The sequence below is a fragment of the Cryptococcus neoformans genome, chromosome 6, assembly GCF_000149245.1.
Source record: "Cryptococcus neoformans var. grubii H99 chromosome 6, complete sequence".
Taxonomy (NCBI): Eukaryota; Fungi; Basidiomycota; class Tremellomycetes; order Tremellales; family Cryptococcaceae; genus Cryptococcus; species Cryptococcus neoformans.
The window spans coordinates 820,614-835,578 of NC_026750.1; the positions used below are offsets into that span (position 1 = coordinate 820,614).

Genomic DNA, 14,965 nt, shown 5'->3' on the forward strand with positions numbered 1-14,965 from the left:
ATTTTTGGTAGTAGTTAATCGCTCCCCAAACCATCAGGCTCTGTCGACTAGTATGGAAGGTTGATAGGATGTGTTGTGGACTGTATGCTTGGCCTGTGCACCAGGAAGTCCTTGGCTGCCTTGTAATTCCTCCCCTCCCCAGCTCCAATGCACATTCATCAGTGTCAGGGTTGTCACGCCGGTCAGCATAATGCCTGACGCTCAATCAAGGAGGGTGGCGATAAGGAGAGGACGAGCACAGAATAGCCGAGGCCTGACAGGAACAGGAGCCGGACTAAAGGCTGACCGATGCGACTTTAGACGTGGGAAGGTCTAGAAGGTGGAAAGAAGCAACAGGATTGGGACATAAGATAAGAGAAGACAACAGTATTGATTTTCTGGGGAAACTATGAAAACTATAAACTATGGTTTAAATACTTTTCCTAGTTTTCCTTGCTTACTCATCTTTCTCATACTGCTGACTCATGTACCGAATGGGGCCCGAGGAGGTGGTGAGCATGCTGACCAGAACATGTATAAAATAGCTCGAGAGAGATGGGAAGGTAGAGAGATGGTTGGAGAGAGACCGAAGGACGAAGAGAAAGGTCGAGGAACCAAAGAGAATTTGGATGATCGGCTGCGGTCGTCAGTGGTGGAGGTGCTTTGGTGTGGCGGCCGAGGGAGGTGGAGGTTTTGGGCGTAACTTCAGCATAGCGCCGTGACAATTAGTGAAAACACTGTCCTGCCAGTCCCTCTTCATGTTGTTCCTGGTCCACTCTTTCCTTTTAACCACAGTTTTGGGTGAAAGATAAGGCTTATGCCTCATAATTCTGCGGTAAAACCCATGCTCATGAGTGATCTTGATGATAGTTGTCACGCTGACATTACATTGTATCTCTTTGTGTGAATGCTCCAGAGTTCTCGTGGACTGCGAACAAAGTCCCTCAGAAGATTCCTTACTTGCCCCTGATCCAACACCTTTGGCCTTCCAGGGCTTGGGAGCAAATAAGTGTGTCCATGGTGCACATACTCTCGACACCAGCGCTTGATTGTACACTTGGGACACTTATATTGTTTTGCAAGATTGCTGAATGATTTCCCACTTTTGCGGGCTTCCACAACAGTTTGTTTGGTAGTGGGGGTGACCTGGGGTGCCATTATGGAAAATAATCAAATAGTTATAAGTACATGCATGAACAATTCAAAATTATAGTTATGGGGTATATAGCAAAAATGTGTTGCAGGATCAAAAGAGGGGGAAGGGGGTACATTCTTTTCCATAGGTACCGGTACAGTACTTAATTATCTTGATTAGGTACATTTACACCAAACACAATGAACTAATGCATAATGCATAGCTCAAGAGGATTACAACTGGATTAATATGGACTGTTCACAATGTCATTGTGAGACTGATGTATCTTTCTTGCAGGTGTAGTTAACAAGCTGTTTGGAGCCAGAGACGATCGGGTAGGCTATGACAAGTTAGCTTTGATCACTACTTCACTAATACTGGTCATATTTAATACCTTAGCCATATCTTTCTTATTTGCCACAAGAACATTGTGTTCCAATGCAACAATGATGTTTTTGTCTGCACCAAATTTGAAGTTGTCTGCTACCACTCGGGAATCATAGCGCTGGAGATACTCAGTATTAGTTTTTTGGTGAAGCAGAAGCTCACCTTGATTTGATAGGTATCAGTGCGACCTTGCTTGAGCATCCGGAAGTTCCCTTTTCATGAGCCACATTCTCCATTGACTAGAACTTACAGGTGATAACATAATTTCCAGTGGAAGTCACAATGCTTTTTTCTGCTTCATTGACACCTGTATTGAATCTAAAGAGCCTCAATAAGAGGATGCAAATCAATAAAAAGGAATCAGCTTACCTAGCAGGTGTGAATGATACAGGATCCTCCATATATGCCACATGCTCAGGCTTGAGTTGAAGCCGTCGAGGTATGGGTTTGCTATCAGCAGGGAAACTGCGGTCAAACCCAAGAGAGCCCTTATAGCGCCCATCTCCTATGAGAGTATCAATGAGCAAGAGATAAGTTTTACAAGTGGCAACAAGCCAGCGCCCATCTGCAGAAACGTCCACTCCTATGATGGGATCACCTAAAGCAGGTAAAGCAGTCTATATGGCCCATAATATACAAAATATTATTCTTATATCAGCTTCTGCATTAACATCAACCTCAGTGGTGCATACATACCTTGGCATTTTTGCCGATTTGATCAAATAGCCGAATGTCACCTTTATTGCTGGCAACCACCAGCTTTCCGGATTCTGTTGTAGTGGCTGCAGAGAAATCATTTTTACTGGCATATTGCTTAAATTGACTCTCCACAAGCTTGTTGCCAGACACTCGGGGGTCAATACGGAAGACACCATTGTGGGCTGCAGGCATTGACAATCACTGTCAGTATATTTTCTTTTGCACTAACAGGCCCCCAGCTTCATCTGTTACTCACAATGGCCAATGAGTGTTTGCTGTGGGTTCATTTGAGCATACTTTGTACTGAGATCATTATTCAGCTTGACTCAAAAAAAAAGCAAGGTTTGAAGCTGAACCTACTCAGGGATGATGTTGTTGACTGCCACTACATCAGAAACTTTCCATTCATCCACAACTTTCCCATATTCTAGATCCATGCGATAGACTGATCCTTTATTACTGGGATCAAGCAGAAGCATGTCAGAATCTTGATTATGAAGCATCATCTGATAGGAAGTTGTTGAGCACTTGAATAAACCATGATTTGTCAACTTGACTCACTTTTTGTGGGGAGAAGGCCTTGCCTTGCACATTTTTGATTCGATCAATAGCAGTTCGAAACTTGAGTCGATCACCATTGTGAGCAAAAACACCAATCATATCACCACGAGTGACATAGGAGAGGTCGTTTTTGTATCCCACTGCCAGATGCTGATTTTTTGACCCCTGTGCAAAAGACTCATCTCCTGAATCATTATCCTCATCTTCATGAGCAGAGTCTTCATGCCCTTCTTCATCTTCTACTTCATCTCCATCATTCACCTCTTCTTCCTCCGGTTCTGCCATTTCGATGTCTTCATACGCTTCTTGAATGTACTTCTGTTCATCTGCTTTGGCTTTGGCATACTTGACCTTGTTTTTGCCTTCCCACATGTATATAGTGAACTTGTCCTTCCATTCATTGAAACAATCGGCTTTGAAACGTAAGCACCATGTCATGGCAGGGATTCCATCACCTTCGCGGAAAGTGAACATAAACGCATGATTGGCCTGAGATTAGATTAGATTAGACTAAGACATGTGTATTATTTTCAATCGTTGAGTACTGACCATATCAAAATGCGCATTCAGCTCAGCATCAACCGGTGCGGAAATGAAAGGGGTAGTGCCCTGTCGAACAATGATCCAAGCTAAAGACAAGTAAGCTTCAAGCTTCGCCTTTTGTCTAGAGGGACCGCTGGTAAACTTACTATCAAATTCCGCGTTCTCAGCCAGATCAGCGCTCACGTTAGATTCTTGAATGACGAAAAGCTCTGTTTCTGTGTCAAACACATATAAGTCGGCGGAAGCCCGGTGAAGGATAGGGACATCCTGAAAAGGATCCTCTGGACCTTCCAAGCCAAGTGACGACAGTTGGTCCTCGACAGCAATGTCCTTTGGTCTTGCAGCGGCTTTTAGAATGTCGTGTTCTTCAGTATATTTTAGTGCTTGAAGCTGTTCGTCCGTGGCTTCCTCGTGTGAGCGTAAATATTTCTATGCACCAGTTAGCGCGACCAATGACAAAATGATTTTGTGTACCCGCTCAAACATGCAATGTAGGAGAGTAAGCTCGAACAGTGAATTCGTGGCTCTGGGAACAGACTGTAAGTCTTGGTCAATAAATGAAGGCAAAGCTGTTGAAGTCTGGCACATACTTTGCTACTAACAAACTCCCAAAGATCCCCTTCTTCCCCACTAAGATCCTTCCAGGAGCAAGTGGCGTCCCCGTCTAGAGTCCCGAAGCGAAATTGTAAGCTCTGATCGATGAGGAAAACGCGCTCGTCATCCGCTGACGTTTCACAATTAGTAAGCACGACAAGATACAAGACCAAGGCTTACTCTCGGCATCCTCATCAAGTAATTGCTCCTCTCCCTCTTCATAAGCGCGAGTAACGACGAGCTGGTACTGATACTCTGTGCCTGTCCGACGAATAGTCGCGACAGCATCTTGGAAACTATTCATTCATTAGGTGAACAACACTTTGGTAACCTACATGCATTCACGGGACCCTTTGATACTGTCTGGACGGACAAGATACAAAAGACCGGCAGGAATTTGAATTAGCTCCGGGTTAGCAGGGTTACCCCACATTTTTCCCAGGACTTGGAAAGGAGTGAATGAGTGAGTTGTGCACCAGTTGTGGATGGGATAAATGTCTCACGCGATTTGAGGACAAACATGACGGAGAAGGTTTGGTAGGGGATCTGGTCGCTGGTTCGATGTTTGTTTGTTAAGTCGGCGGGTGAGAGAAGTGCAGGGGAGGCATGGATATAGAAGAGGATCGCTGGTGTGACGGCAGACTCGTCGGCAAGTGGCGATAAAACTCCTCGTCACCACAAAATGAAAGAAGCATTTTGGCTGAGGCATGTGGCACAGTTACGTAAGGCACACCAGGCCGCGCGTTGACCACCACCCTCGTCACCAGGAATCTGAAGTTGTCGTTCTACTCCGTACAACTCACATATTTCCTCCTTTCCCTCAAAAATTCACCAATCCTCTACACTCTAACCAACAAGTGTTTATAATGGTATGCCCAGGTTGTTTCTGTCTGATGAATGCTGACGGCTGATCACCTTAAGGGTCAAGCACCATCCAGCGGCGCTGGAAGCAATAAGAAAGGCAACTCCAAAGACAACAAAGACAAGGTTGGTTATTGTGTTTCAATGTAGCATCGCAAGATACTGATTTGCTGAATAATTTCGGTAGCCTAAGTGGGAACCCCCTGTGCCTACTCGTATCGGCAAGAAAAAGAGACGCGGACCCGATGCGTCCTCCCGACTACCAGCTGTATATCCCACCACTCGATGCAAACTCAAGTTATTGAAGATGGAGAGGATACAAGACTACCTTCTCATGGAAGAGGAGTTTGTAGCTAATCAAGCATCGCAATCTGGTGAAGATAGGACAGCCGCAGATCGAACTCGGGTGGACGAGCTTCGTGGCTCCCCTATGGGAGTCGGCACTTTGGAAGAGATCATTGATGACGATCATGCCATTGTGTCTTCCGGAGGTGGATCTGAATACTATGTTGGTATCATGTCCTTCGTTGATAAGGATCTGCTTGAACCCGGTTGTTCAGTTCTCCTTCACCACAAGACCCACGCTATTGTGGGAGTACTTGCCGATGACACCGATCCCATGGTCTCTGTCATGAAACTTGATAAAGCCCCGACTGAAAGCTATGCTGATATTGGAGGCTTGGAAAGTCAAATTCAAGAGATCAAAGAGTCAGTTGAACTTCCACTTACACACCCCGAACTTTATGAGGAGATGGGCATCAGACCGCCCAAAGGTGTCATCTTGTATGGAGTACCTGGTACTGGAAAGACTCTTCTTGCAAAAGCCGTCGCCAATCAGACATCCGCAACATTTCTTCGTATCGTCGGCTCCGAACTCATTCAAAAGTATCTTGGCGATGGTCCGAAGCTTGTTCGGGAATTGTTCAGGGTGGCTGAGGAAAACGCCCCAAGCATTGTCTTCATCGATGAGATTGATGCTGTCGGGACAAAAAGATATGACTCGACATCCAGTGGCGAACGGGAGATACAGCGTACAATGTTGGAGCTGTTAAATCAGCTGGACGGTTTTGACACGCGGGGTGATGTCAAAGTTATAATGGCAACCAACAAGGTGAGTCATCTTCGCTTACAAGATTTTAACTTGCGTTGACTAGTTTTTAGATTGAAAATCTCGACCCTGCGCTGATTCGTCCGGGTCGAATAGACAGGAAAATTGGCAAGTTTGCCCATATCGATAGCTTACCTCGTGCTGACTTAGATTTTCATCAGAATTCCCTCTTCCTGATACAAAGACTAAGAGACACATCTTTAAATTACACACATCGCGAATGTCTTTGGCAGATGATGTGGACATCGAGGAATTAGTCATGACCAAGGATGAATTATCTGGAGCAGACATCAAAGCCGTTTGCAGTGAGTGTTTCATGTCATGGTCATCGCTGACAATTAGCCGAGGCGGGTTTGCTGGCATTGAGGGAAAGGCGAATGAGAGTTACGCGTGCCGTAGGTTCTTGTTTAGATATAAGACATCTGTTGCTGTTGCTGATTTTCGGGGGATATCAGGATTTCACCACAGCACGAGAGAAAGTCCTGTATGGAAAAGACGAGAATACTGTAAGTCTATCTACCTTTAACGCCGCTGACGCTGTAGCCCGCAGGCCTATATCTCTAAGCATACGGCGACTGGAGATTTTGGCTTATGTGGTAGACTGTATGCAATTCGATCGAGCTGTCAATCCTTGGTGATGATCATGAAAAAAACACAAGGACTTAACATCTCCTCTCTTTCGCGATGACACTTATGCCATTAGCCTATATAGTACGATACATGAGCATTGTGGTGCCATAGATATGCCATTGTATAACAACTAACGAAATGCTATGTCAGCGCTAACCGTTGCATGTCGTATGCCTGCGAACGATCGTCGCCTAACCCCAGTTATGGTTAAAAATGCGTAGAAAGATAAAAAGCTGTTGAATGGTCATGATTGGCCGAAAACTCAAAGAGTAGGGAGGCTCTTCAGTCATGGGTGCCTGTTCTGCAGCATCATAAGGTTGTGGTAGTGATCGCGGAAGTAACTCAAACAATACACGCATGACGATGTTGCAGGAACATGCATTATGCTGCTGCAGCTGCTGCAGTATCATACAGAGCAGAGGAAAAGCAATGACGTTCACACTTTCACCCCAACGGGTCGTCGTGGCTCCTGGTCGTGCTCATCCGTCACCACGTACTGACCGGATTTAATACAAGTACTTCTCGCTATATATCGACTGGACACCGAATAGCTACGTACACACTGCTGAATGTCTACTTATAACTCGTGCGTTCTTATCAATCATTCATGCTTGAGCTCAATCCTTACATCTTATTACACCCATTTTCAGCGCCTAATCATAACTTCCTGCTGTATACATTTGTAGACCGACGAAACACAACAAGTCTTTTCTTTTAGCACGACGATGTTTGGCAACAACAACTCTCGATCACAATCCTCCACGGCTACCCGAAGGTATGCGTTCTAGACAGACAAAAACACGTCCCCCTGACCTTGCTTCCTTCAAGACTGATGAAGGAGTATCGCGACTTAACCGCCGATCCTCTACAAGATACAATCACCGCCGGTCCAGTGTCGGAAGATAACATGCTAGAATGGGAAGCTTTGATCCAAGGTCCGGAGGGCACTCCTTATGTCAGTAGTATACTCAAGCATCGAGGGACGGTCATATTAATCAGCTCGCGATACAGGAAGGGGGGGTCTTTGCGGCAAAACTTGTCTTCGTCAGTTTTTTTTCCTTTTTTCTTTTGGCTTTTCTATTACATTTGGATTTCAGTGTCTGACAGGTAAAATCAATAGCCATCTGATTATCCCCTTAATCCTTTCACTATGACTTTCGACCCTCCACTCCTGCATCCCAATAGTCAGTTAGCTTCTCTCTCACAGTTCAACTCGGCAGCTCATGTGATACAGTCTACCCCAATGGCCTTGTTTGTATTTCAATTCTCCATCCTCCGGGAGACGATCCTATGCAGTATGAGTCTGCTTCCGAACGGTGGTCCCCCGTACAAGGAGTGAGAAGCGTACTTCTCAGTGTTCTGAGTATGCTAGCTGAGCCTAATATTGAAAGTGGTGCAGACATAGAGGTACGTGGTTGCACTGGTCATCATGTTCAAAAACTCATGAAAGCAGTGCTGCAAACTTTACAGGGACAATAAGCCCGAATTTGAAAGACGAGTGCGAGAGCAAGTAAAGAATCTTCTGGGTATATAGAATATATCACACCTAACCAACCGATGTAACAAACTAGTCCCCTGAGCACTAGACTAGATCAATCCGTCTCCTGATGATACCCAGCTCTGCGCATTTCACCCAACCTTCTTCTAGCCGCGCCTAGCTCCTTCTCCAGCTTCAATATTTCTACTTGTTGCTCCATTTCGCGCACTTTAAATTCATGTGAAGGCATAGACTTGTAGTCAACGACTTCATCATCGCTCTGCTTGTTAGAGATGAGTTTAACCTGTTTCACAAGAGCTTTACAGGCATCCGTGACGGCTTTTGCAGCAAGCTCTAGAAGCTGTTGGCTTTTGGACATGAGTGAAGCCTTGACTCGCGATGCGGCGACAAGCTGAGCAGTGGCCGCCGAAACTTCGTTTGAAGCCACAATGAGCTGCTCAAGGGAGTGAGTCCCCGAAATGACACCATCGGCGCTTTCAATAAGTAAACCAGTGGCATACGCCACGGCTTTGGCAGCGGAGATAAGTCCTTCAGTCCAGCGATTGTTTCTCTTGTAAAACTGCTGAGTGGTGCTAGTCCCTTTACCCTCTTTGACTATCTCTTCCTGGCTCTCGGTGGCAGCCTGAATGAGCCGACCAATGGCATTGGTGATGGCAAGAGTGGCTTGCAATATCGCATCGTGCACTTGAATGTCAAGAGAATCATACTTGCTGACATTCTTTGGTCGAGCCATGAGCACCTGAATACGCTGAGTGGCTTCTTCAATTGCCTTGGCAGCGTTCTGCATCTCTTGAGTGACGATGTCACCAATGTCACCATTGGCTTGGGTCAAGGTAGTCTTGGCCTTGGGAACAAACTTTTCGACCGTATCGGACAGTTTCGATAGCGCGCTTCGGGTTTCGGCATTGTTCCTCAGAGCCGCCTCCTCGTTTTTCCCGCCAGCCAGTAATCGGAATGATTGCAAGTTGAGGAAGAATCTGTATCCCGCATCACCTGCATCCTTTGCTACCTTAACCAGCTTTTCCGAAGAATCGTCGGTTTCGGCGAATCGAGTGATACCCTTAGAGCTAACAAGGGTTTCGCAAAGGGCCTGACAAAATTCATTTGCCGTTTTGATGACGTCGACTTGTCCTCCGCCGCTCTTTTTGGACAGATATAGATTGAACGTCGAAGCAAATTCGGTCGCGTTGGTCATAGCTTTTTCAATCATTGACAGTGTATATTCGGGAGTGGCAGTAGTATTCCCAGTTTGCATAGGTGCTTCAAGCTCGTAAATGGCGTCGTCGACTTTTTGCATGCAAGCTTGGAGGATAGAGTCGATGATGACGTTGAGTTCTTTCCGATGGTCAAGAATGAGAGTATCGATTTGAGCGTCGAGGGCTTGGTTCGTCTCGCCTTGGGTCTGTGAAGCAGCATACATCAGTCGCGAGCTTTTGAGAATGGGATTTACTTACAAGCTTGAGGTCACCAAGCTGCTTAAGAGTAGAGTCCATGCCTTCTTGCATGATTGCGAGTTCCTGTTCCTTTTCGTCCATGACATGTTGAACCTCAGCCTGTTTCTCGTCAAGTTTCCTAAGTAGATCGTCGATCTGCAATTGCTTGGCCTGCCGGACGAAGTTAGTGAGTCGTATTGGAAAAGACGCAATGAAAAGCTCCTAATACGACTTACCCGCAGAGAGTCCTCAAGTTCTGTGAGCTGTCTGTTGTATCTGGACATGACGTCGGACACTTCAGAGCTTTTGTGTCGAGATGCGTCCTCAGCACGCTCGTTAGCGAAAGCTAAATCGCGCTTGATGCGATCAGTTTCCTCCCGATGGCTCTAAGGAGATCATCAGCTTTTTGCATGTATAAATAGGCGTTGAAAATCGAATACGAAAAAATGGTTATTACTCACAGACTTGAGGCGGTCAAGGTCATACCTCGCCCTATCCCTTTCCCTAATCATGTCTGCCAACTCCAGATTTTTCGCCTTTACATCTCTTTCCATTCTCTCCATCTTATCGACAGCTTCCTGTGCAGAGTTGGCCTTGAGTTGGAAACCTTTGGTCTTGTTTAGGAGATCGAGGTGTTCCGTGCGCAACTGCGAATAAAGTTTGGCCAATGCTTCGTATTTATTTTTCCAGGTCTCAATCTGCTGCTGAAGCTGAGCGATAAGCTCGTCTTTGGCAGACATTTGGGCACCAATATTGACACCAATGGAACCGAGTTCTTGCTCCAAAGCTTTTACACGCCGGTCATACTGCTCTAGTAACATCTGGTCACGTTCGTACTGTCCGCGCATGGCAAGCATTTCTTGCTGGAGCTGAGCTGCCTGTCCTGCCTGCTGTTGAGTCCATTGCTGACTCATCTGGTCGCGAAGCAGCTGTTCTTGCAACTGATGCTGAGCTTGTGTCTCACGCTCTTGTTGTAAACGCTGCTGTTCGGCGTACTCAGCCTCTTGACGGCGCTTTTCCTCCTCTTGGCGACGTTGGTCAGACTCCCGTTGTGCCACAAGGGCAGATTGTTTCCTTTCATATTCTTCCAACATGCGTCGTTGTTCATCAATTTCGCCTTGAGTAGCTTGAGGAGAAGAGGGTCGTGGCGTTTCTTTCCTTTCAGGTCGCTTATCCGTAGTCGGTCTCTCCGGGAGTTCGGGGGCAACCCCGTTATCAATAAGGTTAGGTGGTTCCTATCACATCAGCGCATAATTTCTCACAGAAAACCCACCTGGCCAAGTTTTGGGACATTGATGAGACCGGTGAGGTATTTGAGATTACTACATTCGTAGTAAAAGCGGCGAAGATTATAATGCTGGGCATTGTAACGCTCCCTCAATGGAAGAAGGGCATCGGCAGCATCAGTCCCTACAGTGGAGATATTAACCACGATCAGAATGTAGCTGAAACGATATGATGAGACACGAACGTCGATGCATGGCGCGGAGCATGCTTGTGATAAACTTGTAGATGCCGAAGCTTTCCTTCACAAGCGGCACCAAAGCCGAAATTCGACATTCGTTATTGGCTGAGCCTCGGAAGTGAGCAAAGATGAGTTTCTGGAACGATTCAATTTGGTCTTGAAGAGTCATCAAGTCGGTGATGGTCTCGTAGCTATCTGTCAGCTCATACATATATTAACCACTTACCCTTCGTTGGGATCATCGATATTTTTCAAACTGATATACTCCTCGTACTCGAACAGTCCATTAAATTCGGGATGATGCCGATGGAATCTGAGCTTAGCCAAAAGAAACGAGGTGTACGCCTTAATCAGGGCACCGTACCCCTTACCAGAATCTCCAACTGTTCGCCCGCAAGTTTCGAGCCATCCAGTTTGGGCATGCGCTTCTTTCAAGGTCTGTTTGTCAGCTTGTTCCATGGTCAAATGGACTCACGACGGGGTGACCCTCTTGAAGGAGCTTATGGACGACAATGAGAGCTTTGAATGTCTGTACCTCATCGGCCAAAATAGGCTGGGTTCGGAGACCATTCCAGACGGACAAAGAGGAGTGATAGTCCCAAGTATATACGATGCATTCTGCTTGTTAGCTGTGCATGAGAGCTTGTCGGCTTACTCCTGACGTGTTTCTGCTCTGCGTAAGTCGTCAGCATTACCGAAGCCAGGGCTAGGTCAGTGACTTACTAGGAGCTGTTTCTTCAGGGCTAGTAGCCTTCTTTATGTTGACACTGAGCTCTGCTTCAGTCTTCTCCTTGTCTACAGGCCTGGTGGGCTGATGACTGGAACCACTGGCCGCAGCTCGCACGGTGGGATAGTCGTCGTAGTCGGCATTGTGGCGGCCGAACCTGGAGAGAATGAGTGGCGCGATCCTTCTGCATGGAGGATAACTTACATGGTGGCGTGGTTGTGGTTGTGACAGAATGTCTTGGTGTAGACGGGGTGGATGGAATGGATGGAATGGATGGAATGGATGGAATGGATGGAGAGCGATGAGCTAGTATCGTAGACTACAACAGGGCTATCTGCTATCGCGGACGGCAGGACAAGAGCATGGGAGCAGCGTGGCACGTGGCACGCCGTTGCATCACCACCAACCATAAGCCATGACGTTATACAACATGTTGCCAGCGCTGATCGCCGACCCCACTCTTAATTAATTAAGCCACTACGTGTACACATGCCTATTCACTCTCCGGCTGTATGTTCCCAGTAGGCACGCATCGTGGTTTGGCCATGGAAAGCCATGAACAACCGTCACTCACTGACCATGCCTGCGTACTACTAATGATACAACGCACAACTATTACAATAATCTATCGTCCAGTAGTCACCAGCATTACCCTCATTCAAGTACGCGGCAACCGGAACATCTTGCACATTCTGCATACCCCACGTATTGGCACCGCACCCCATATTCAATCCGTCATCCCCCTCTTTGCTTAATGGATGGCACCGTTCGACCTCGATGCGTGCATCGATCGTCTTCGCAACAAACAGCTTCTCGGCGAGGCTCTGATCCGCGAGATCTGCGAGAAAACCAAAGAAGTATTGATGCGCGAGAGCAATGTTGTCCATGTCTCGTCGCCTGTTACTGTCGTCGGCGACATTCACGGGCAGTTCCACGACTTGATCGAAATATTTCGGATAGGAGGGGCGGCACCCAATACCAATTATCTTTTCCTAGGTACGAGCGACTCGCGAGTGACATTGTGCTGACTTGCCCTTAGGAGATTATGTCGACCGAGGGCTACACTCTGTAGAGACTATATCACTCCTCACTTGTCTCAAGCTTCGTTACCCTGAACGCATCCAGCTTATTCGAGGGAATCACGAGTCCAGAGCCGTTACTCAGGTTAGTAATTCTTTGAAGTGTGGTGAGCGTGTGAAGAAAAATACAAAAGAGGACTCTGAGGCTTTTGAGCCTGTGGAGATGGCTTACTTGGTGGGTCCGAGGTACGCTCATACGAGAAACCCGCCACCAGGTGAGCAAGAGAGAACGGAAATCTGATGCTCACAACCGTTTTGACCTGATTCCGGATTCATTGCTGACAATGTTAGACATACGGCTTTTATCTTGAATGTACTAGAAAATACGGATCACCTGCCGTATGGCAGTACTTTACCGACATGTTTGATTATCTCACGCTTAGCGTGGTAATCGACGATGCTATTTTCTGTGTACATGGAGGCCTAAGTCCTTCTATACACCAGATTGACCAGATCAAGATTATCGACAGGTTTAGAGAAATACCACATGAAGGCCCAATGGCTGATTTGGTATGGTCAGATCCCGATCCTGAGAAAGAAGACTTTGCAATAAGTCCCAGGTCAGTTCTTTCCATCAGGTTTACATACAGCTAACAATGAACAGGGGGGCTGGCTATACGTTTGGCGCCTCCATTGTCAAAAAATTCCTTCATCTCAATAATATGAACCATGTACTGCGCGCCCACCAGCTCTGTATGGAAGGATATTCTGTACTTTATAATGATCAACTCAGCACTGTTTGGAGTGCCCCAAATTATTGTTATAGGTAAGTCTCACATTGATTCATATACTTGTTTCTTACCTGGATAGGTGCGGTAATATGGCGAGTATTCTGGAGGTATCTCCAGGTGGAAGAAGGTTCTTCAACGTATTCAGCGCAGCGCCCGAAAATGAGGTGAGTTACGTCTTTTCATCGCGTCCAAAACGTCACTAATTCTTGTCACAGCGTGACGGTCCGAGTCAACAACAGCCAGGAAAGGTGTGTGATATTTTGCTACAAGTAATTCAGTTGAATAGCCTAACGGTTGTATCAGCAAATCGAATACTTTCTCTGATCAATACAGTACCCTGCATATCGATACCTTCACCAATCCAGAGTTCCGAATAGTTCGTCGATCAACCCGTAGCTTCTCCCTCTAATAACTTCTTTACTCCCATTCATTACGTCTTTTATATCCGGTAATGACCAATCTTTTGTCACTTTCCAGCGTTTACCTATGAATACCTTGGCCTCCCACGTACCACCCCGTACCGGCGTCGTTTTGAAGTAATGGGCAAGGGCATCAAAGAAAGATTCTTCCAGGGCAAGGGTTCTCGTGGTATCTGCGAATGCATTGATTGACACGGTTAACATCAGTCGAAAACAAACGTGAAAACGAAAACGCCTACATGATATTATCACTTCCGGCCCGAAAGTGTCGTCCTCTATATCGGCCACGCTTGAAGGCTCAGTCAGACTCAATAAAGTATATAATAGTAAGGGATACAAATGTGGAAAATATATCTAAAGTATGCTTGTTATTTGGCTAGCACTTATAACGTTTTGAACTCATACTTACAAGATCACACATGAGAACGTGAGAGATCGGACCAAACTCCTCACGAAGATGAGTAGCGGTTTGTCCCCAAGCCAATGGGCGAGCAACAACCTTAGCATGGCATTTTGGGGGCCGCCATGAGTCTATACACTTTTCGCAGAGGGGTATAACAGCTGGAAGATCCGTCAATACTATGGTGTTTTGTGGAGCCAAGTGTGCGGCGAGGTGCAAGGAAGCAACCGATTGACCAGAGCCAAGTTCAACAACACAATGCGGTCCACGGGAAGCGAAAAGAGAACATGGCGGTTCATATGCCTGCGATGGCGTAAAGTAATCGAGCAAGGGTTTCGTTGCTTCCCTGCACGGAAGCCATTTGCATCAGGCCATGTCCAGTCATCTAATTATGGAGAAGGGCAGTCTCACCAGATTCGGCCGGCGATACCGTACGCGGCGATAGCGTTTGTTTGGTTGTCAGACTGGACCTGGCCATGAGGGTGGTCATGGGTGAGAAGAAGTGGCTTTATGTCTAGGTTGGGAGGAAAATTAGGGTCTGTCATAGCAATAGTAGAGAGAACGTCTTGTCTTGTCTACCTAATGCAGTAGTACTCGTCATGTCTCCCTTCTTACCATGAAATGATATTTGTTTTACGCGCCCCGCCAACTCTCTTCCCGACGTGCGTTGGGCATTTCGGCGGTTCGGTCGGACATAAGGGGATGGCTTAAACGCC

General features: G+C 46.6%; 7 protein-coding genes and 1 non-coding gene; 4 read left to right on the top strand and 4 right to left on the bottom strand.

Annotated features, from left to right (window-relative positions):
* Window positions 1-734: 734 nt before the first annotated feature.
* CNAG_12572 lies at window positions 735-1,197 on the top strand. Its single transcript, XR_001045845.1, has one exon. It is a non-coding gene; the product is annotated as a hypothetical RNA (non-coding RNA).
* Window positions 795-1,137, bottom strand: CNAG_02241 (hypothetical protein; the record flags this gene model as incomplete). The annotated part of the gene is made up of 2 exons (XM_012194646.1): window positions 795-809; window positions 940-1,137. 2 exons carry the CDS (start codon window positions 1,135-1,137, stop codon window positions 795-797), a joined length of 213 nt encoding a protein of 70 aa, XP_012050036.1.
* On the bottom strand, window positions 1,150-4,562 carry CNAG_02240 (cytoplasmic protein). XM_012194402.1 has 16 exons: window positions 4,402-4,562; window positions 4,234-4,342; window positions 4,079-4,194; window positions 3,895-4,028; window positions 3,779-3,841; window positions 3,451-3,733; window positions 3,311-3,390; window positions 2,762-3,250; window positions 2,561-2,706; window positions 2,457-2,503; window positions 2,198-2,382; window positions 1,871-2,118; window positions 1,752-1,819; window positions 1,664-1,713; window positions 1,509-1,619; window positions 1,150-1,454 (listed from the first exon to the last, which is right to left on the bottom strand). Exons 1-16 carry the CDS (start codon window positions 4,418-4,420, stop codon window positions 1,359-1,361), a joined length of 2,244 nt encoding a protein of 747 aa, XP_012049792.1. The 5' UTR covers window positions 4,421-4,562; the 3' UTR covers window positions 1,150-1,358.
* A 142-nt stretch (window positions 4,563-4,704) lies between these two features.
* On the top strand, window positions 4,705-6,661 carry CNAG_02239 (26S protease regulatory subunit 4). XM_012194403.1 has 8 exons: window positions 4,705-4,767; window positions 4,820-4,885; window positions 4,947-5,870; window positions 5,921-5,975; window positions 6,029-6,172; window positions 6,210-6,262; window positions 6,323-6,373; window positions 6,411-6,661. Exons 1-8 carry the CDS (start codon window positions 4,765-4,767, stop codon window positions 6,429-6,431), a joined length of 1,317 nt encoding a protein of 438 aa, XP_012049793.1. The 5' UTR covers window positions 4,705-4,764; the 3' UTR covers window positions 6,432-6,661.
* A 234-nt stretch (window positions 6,662-6,895) lies between these two features.
* On the top strand, window positions 6,896-8,189 carry CNAG_02238 (ubiquitin-conjugating enzyme E2 G2). XM_012194645.1 has 7 exons: window positions 6,896-7,083; window positions 7,148-7,272; window positions 7,326-7,452; window positions 7,509-7,541; window positions 7,618-7,681; window positions 7,732-7,904; window positions 7,951-8,189. Exons 2-7 carry the CDS (start codon window positions 7,223-7,225, stop codon window positions 8,029-8,031), a joined length of 528 nt encoding a protein of 175 aa, XP_012050035.1. The 5' UTR covers window positions 6,896-7,083; window positions 7,148-7,222; the 3' UTR covers window positions 8,032-8,189.
* On the bottom strand, window positions 7,845-11,931 carry CNAG_02237 (cytoskeleton assembly control protein). XM_012194404.1 has 11 exons: window positions 11,825-11,931; window positions 11,617-11,777; window positions 11,549-11,566; window positions 11,369-11,511; window positions 11,120-11,331; window positions 10,900-11,084; window positions 10,702-10,838; window positions 9,890-10,663; window positions 9,665-9,814; window positions 9,450-9,599; window positions 7,845-9,397 (listed from the first exon to the last, which is right to left on the bottom strand). Coding segments are annotated over exons 1-11 (3,240 nt in total). The 5' UTR covers window positions 11,827-11,931; the 3' UTR covers window positions 7,845-8,089.
* Window positions 11,932-12,210: 279 nt separating this feature from the next.
* CNAG_02236 (protein phosphatase) lies at window positions 12,211-14,051 on the top strand. XM_012194405.1 has 7 exons: window positions 12,211-12,616; window positions 12,660-12,784; window positions 12,991-13,259; window positions 13,304-13,465; window positions 13,510-13,594; window positions 13,646-13,678; window positions 13,734-14,051. Exons 1-7 carry the CDS (start codon window positions 12,379-12,381, stop codon window positions 13,752-13,754), a joined length of 933 nt encoding a protein of 310 aa, XP_012049795.1. The 5' UTR covers window positions 12,211-12,378; the 3' UTR covers window positions 13,755-14,051.
* CNAG_02235 (hypothetical protein) lies at window positions 13,255-14,857 on the bottom strand. Its single transcript, XM_012194406.1, has 6 exons — window positions 14,661-14,857; window positions 14,259-14,595; window positions 14,089-14,203; window positions 13,782-14,022; window positions 13,502-13,717; window positions 13,255-13,434 (listed from the first exon to the last, which is right to left on the bottom strand). The coding sequence occupies exons 1-4, from the start codon at window positions 14,792-14,794 to the stop codon at window positions 13,784-13,786; spliced, it is 825 nt and encodes a 274-aa protein (XP_012049796.1). The 5' UTR covers window positions 14,795-14,857; the 3' UTR covers window positions 13,255-13,434; window positions 13,502-13,717; window positions 13,782-13,783.
* Window positions 14,858-14,965: the final 108 nt, after the last annotated feature.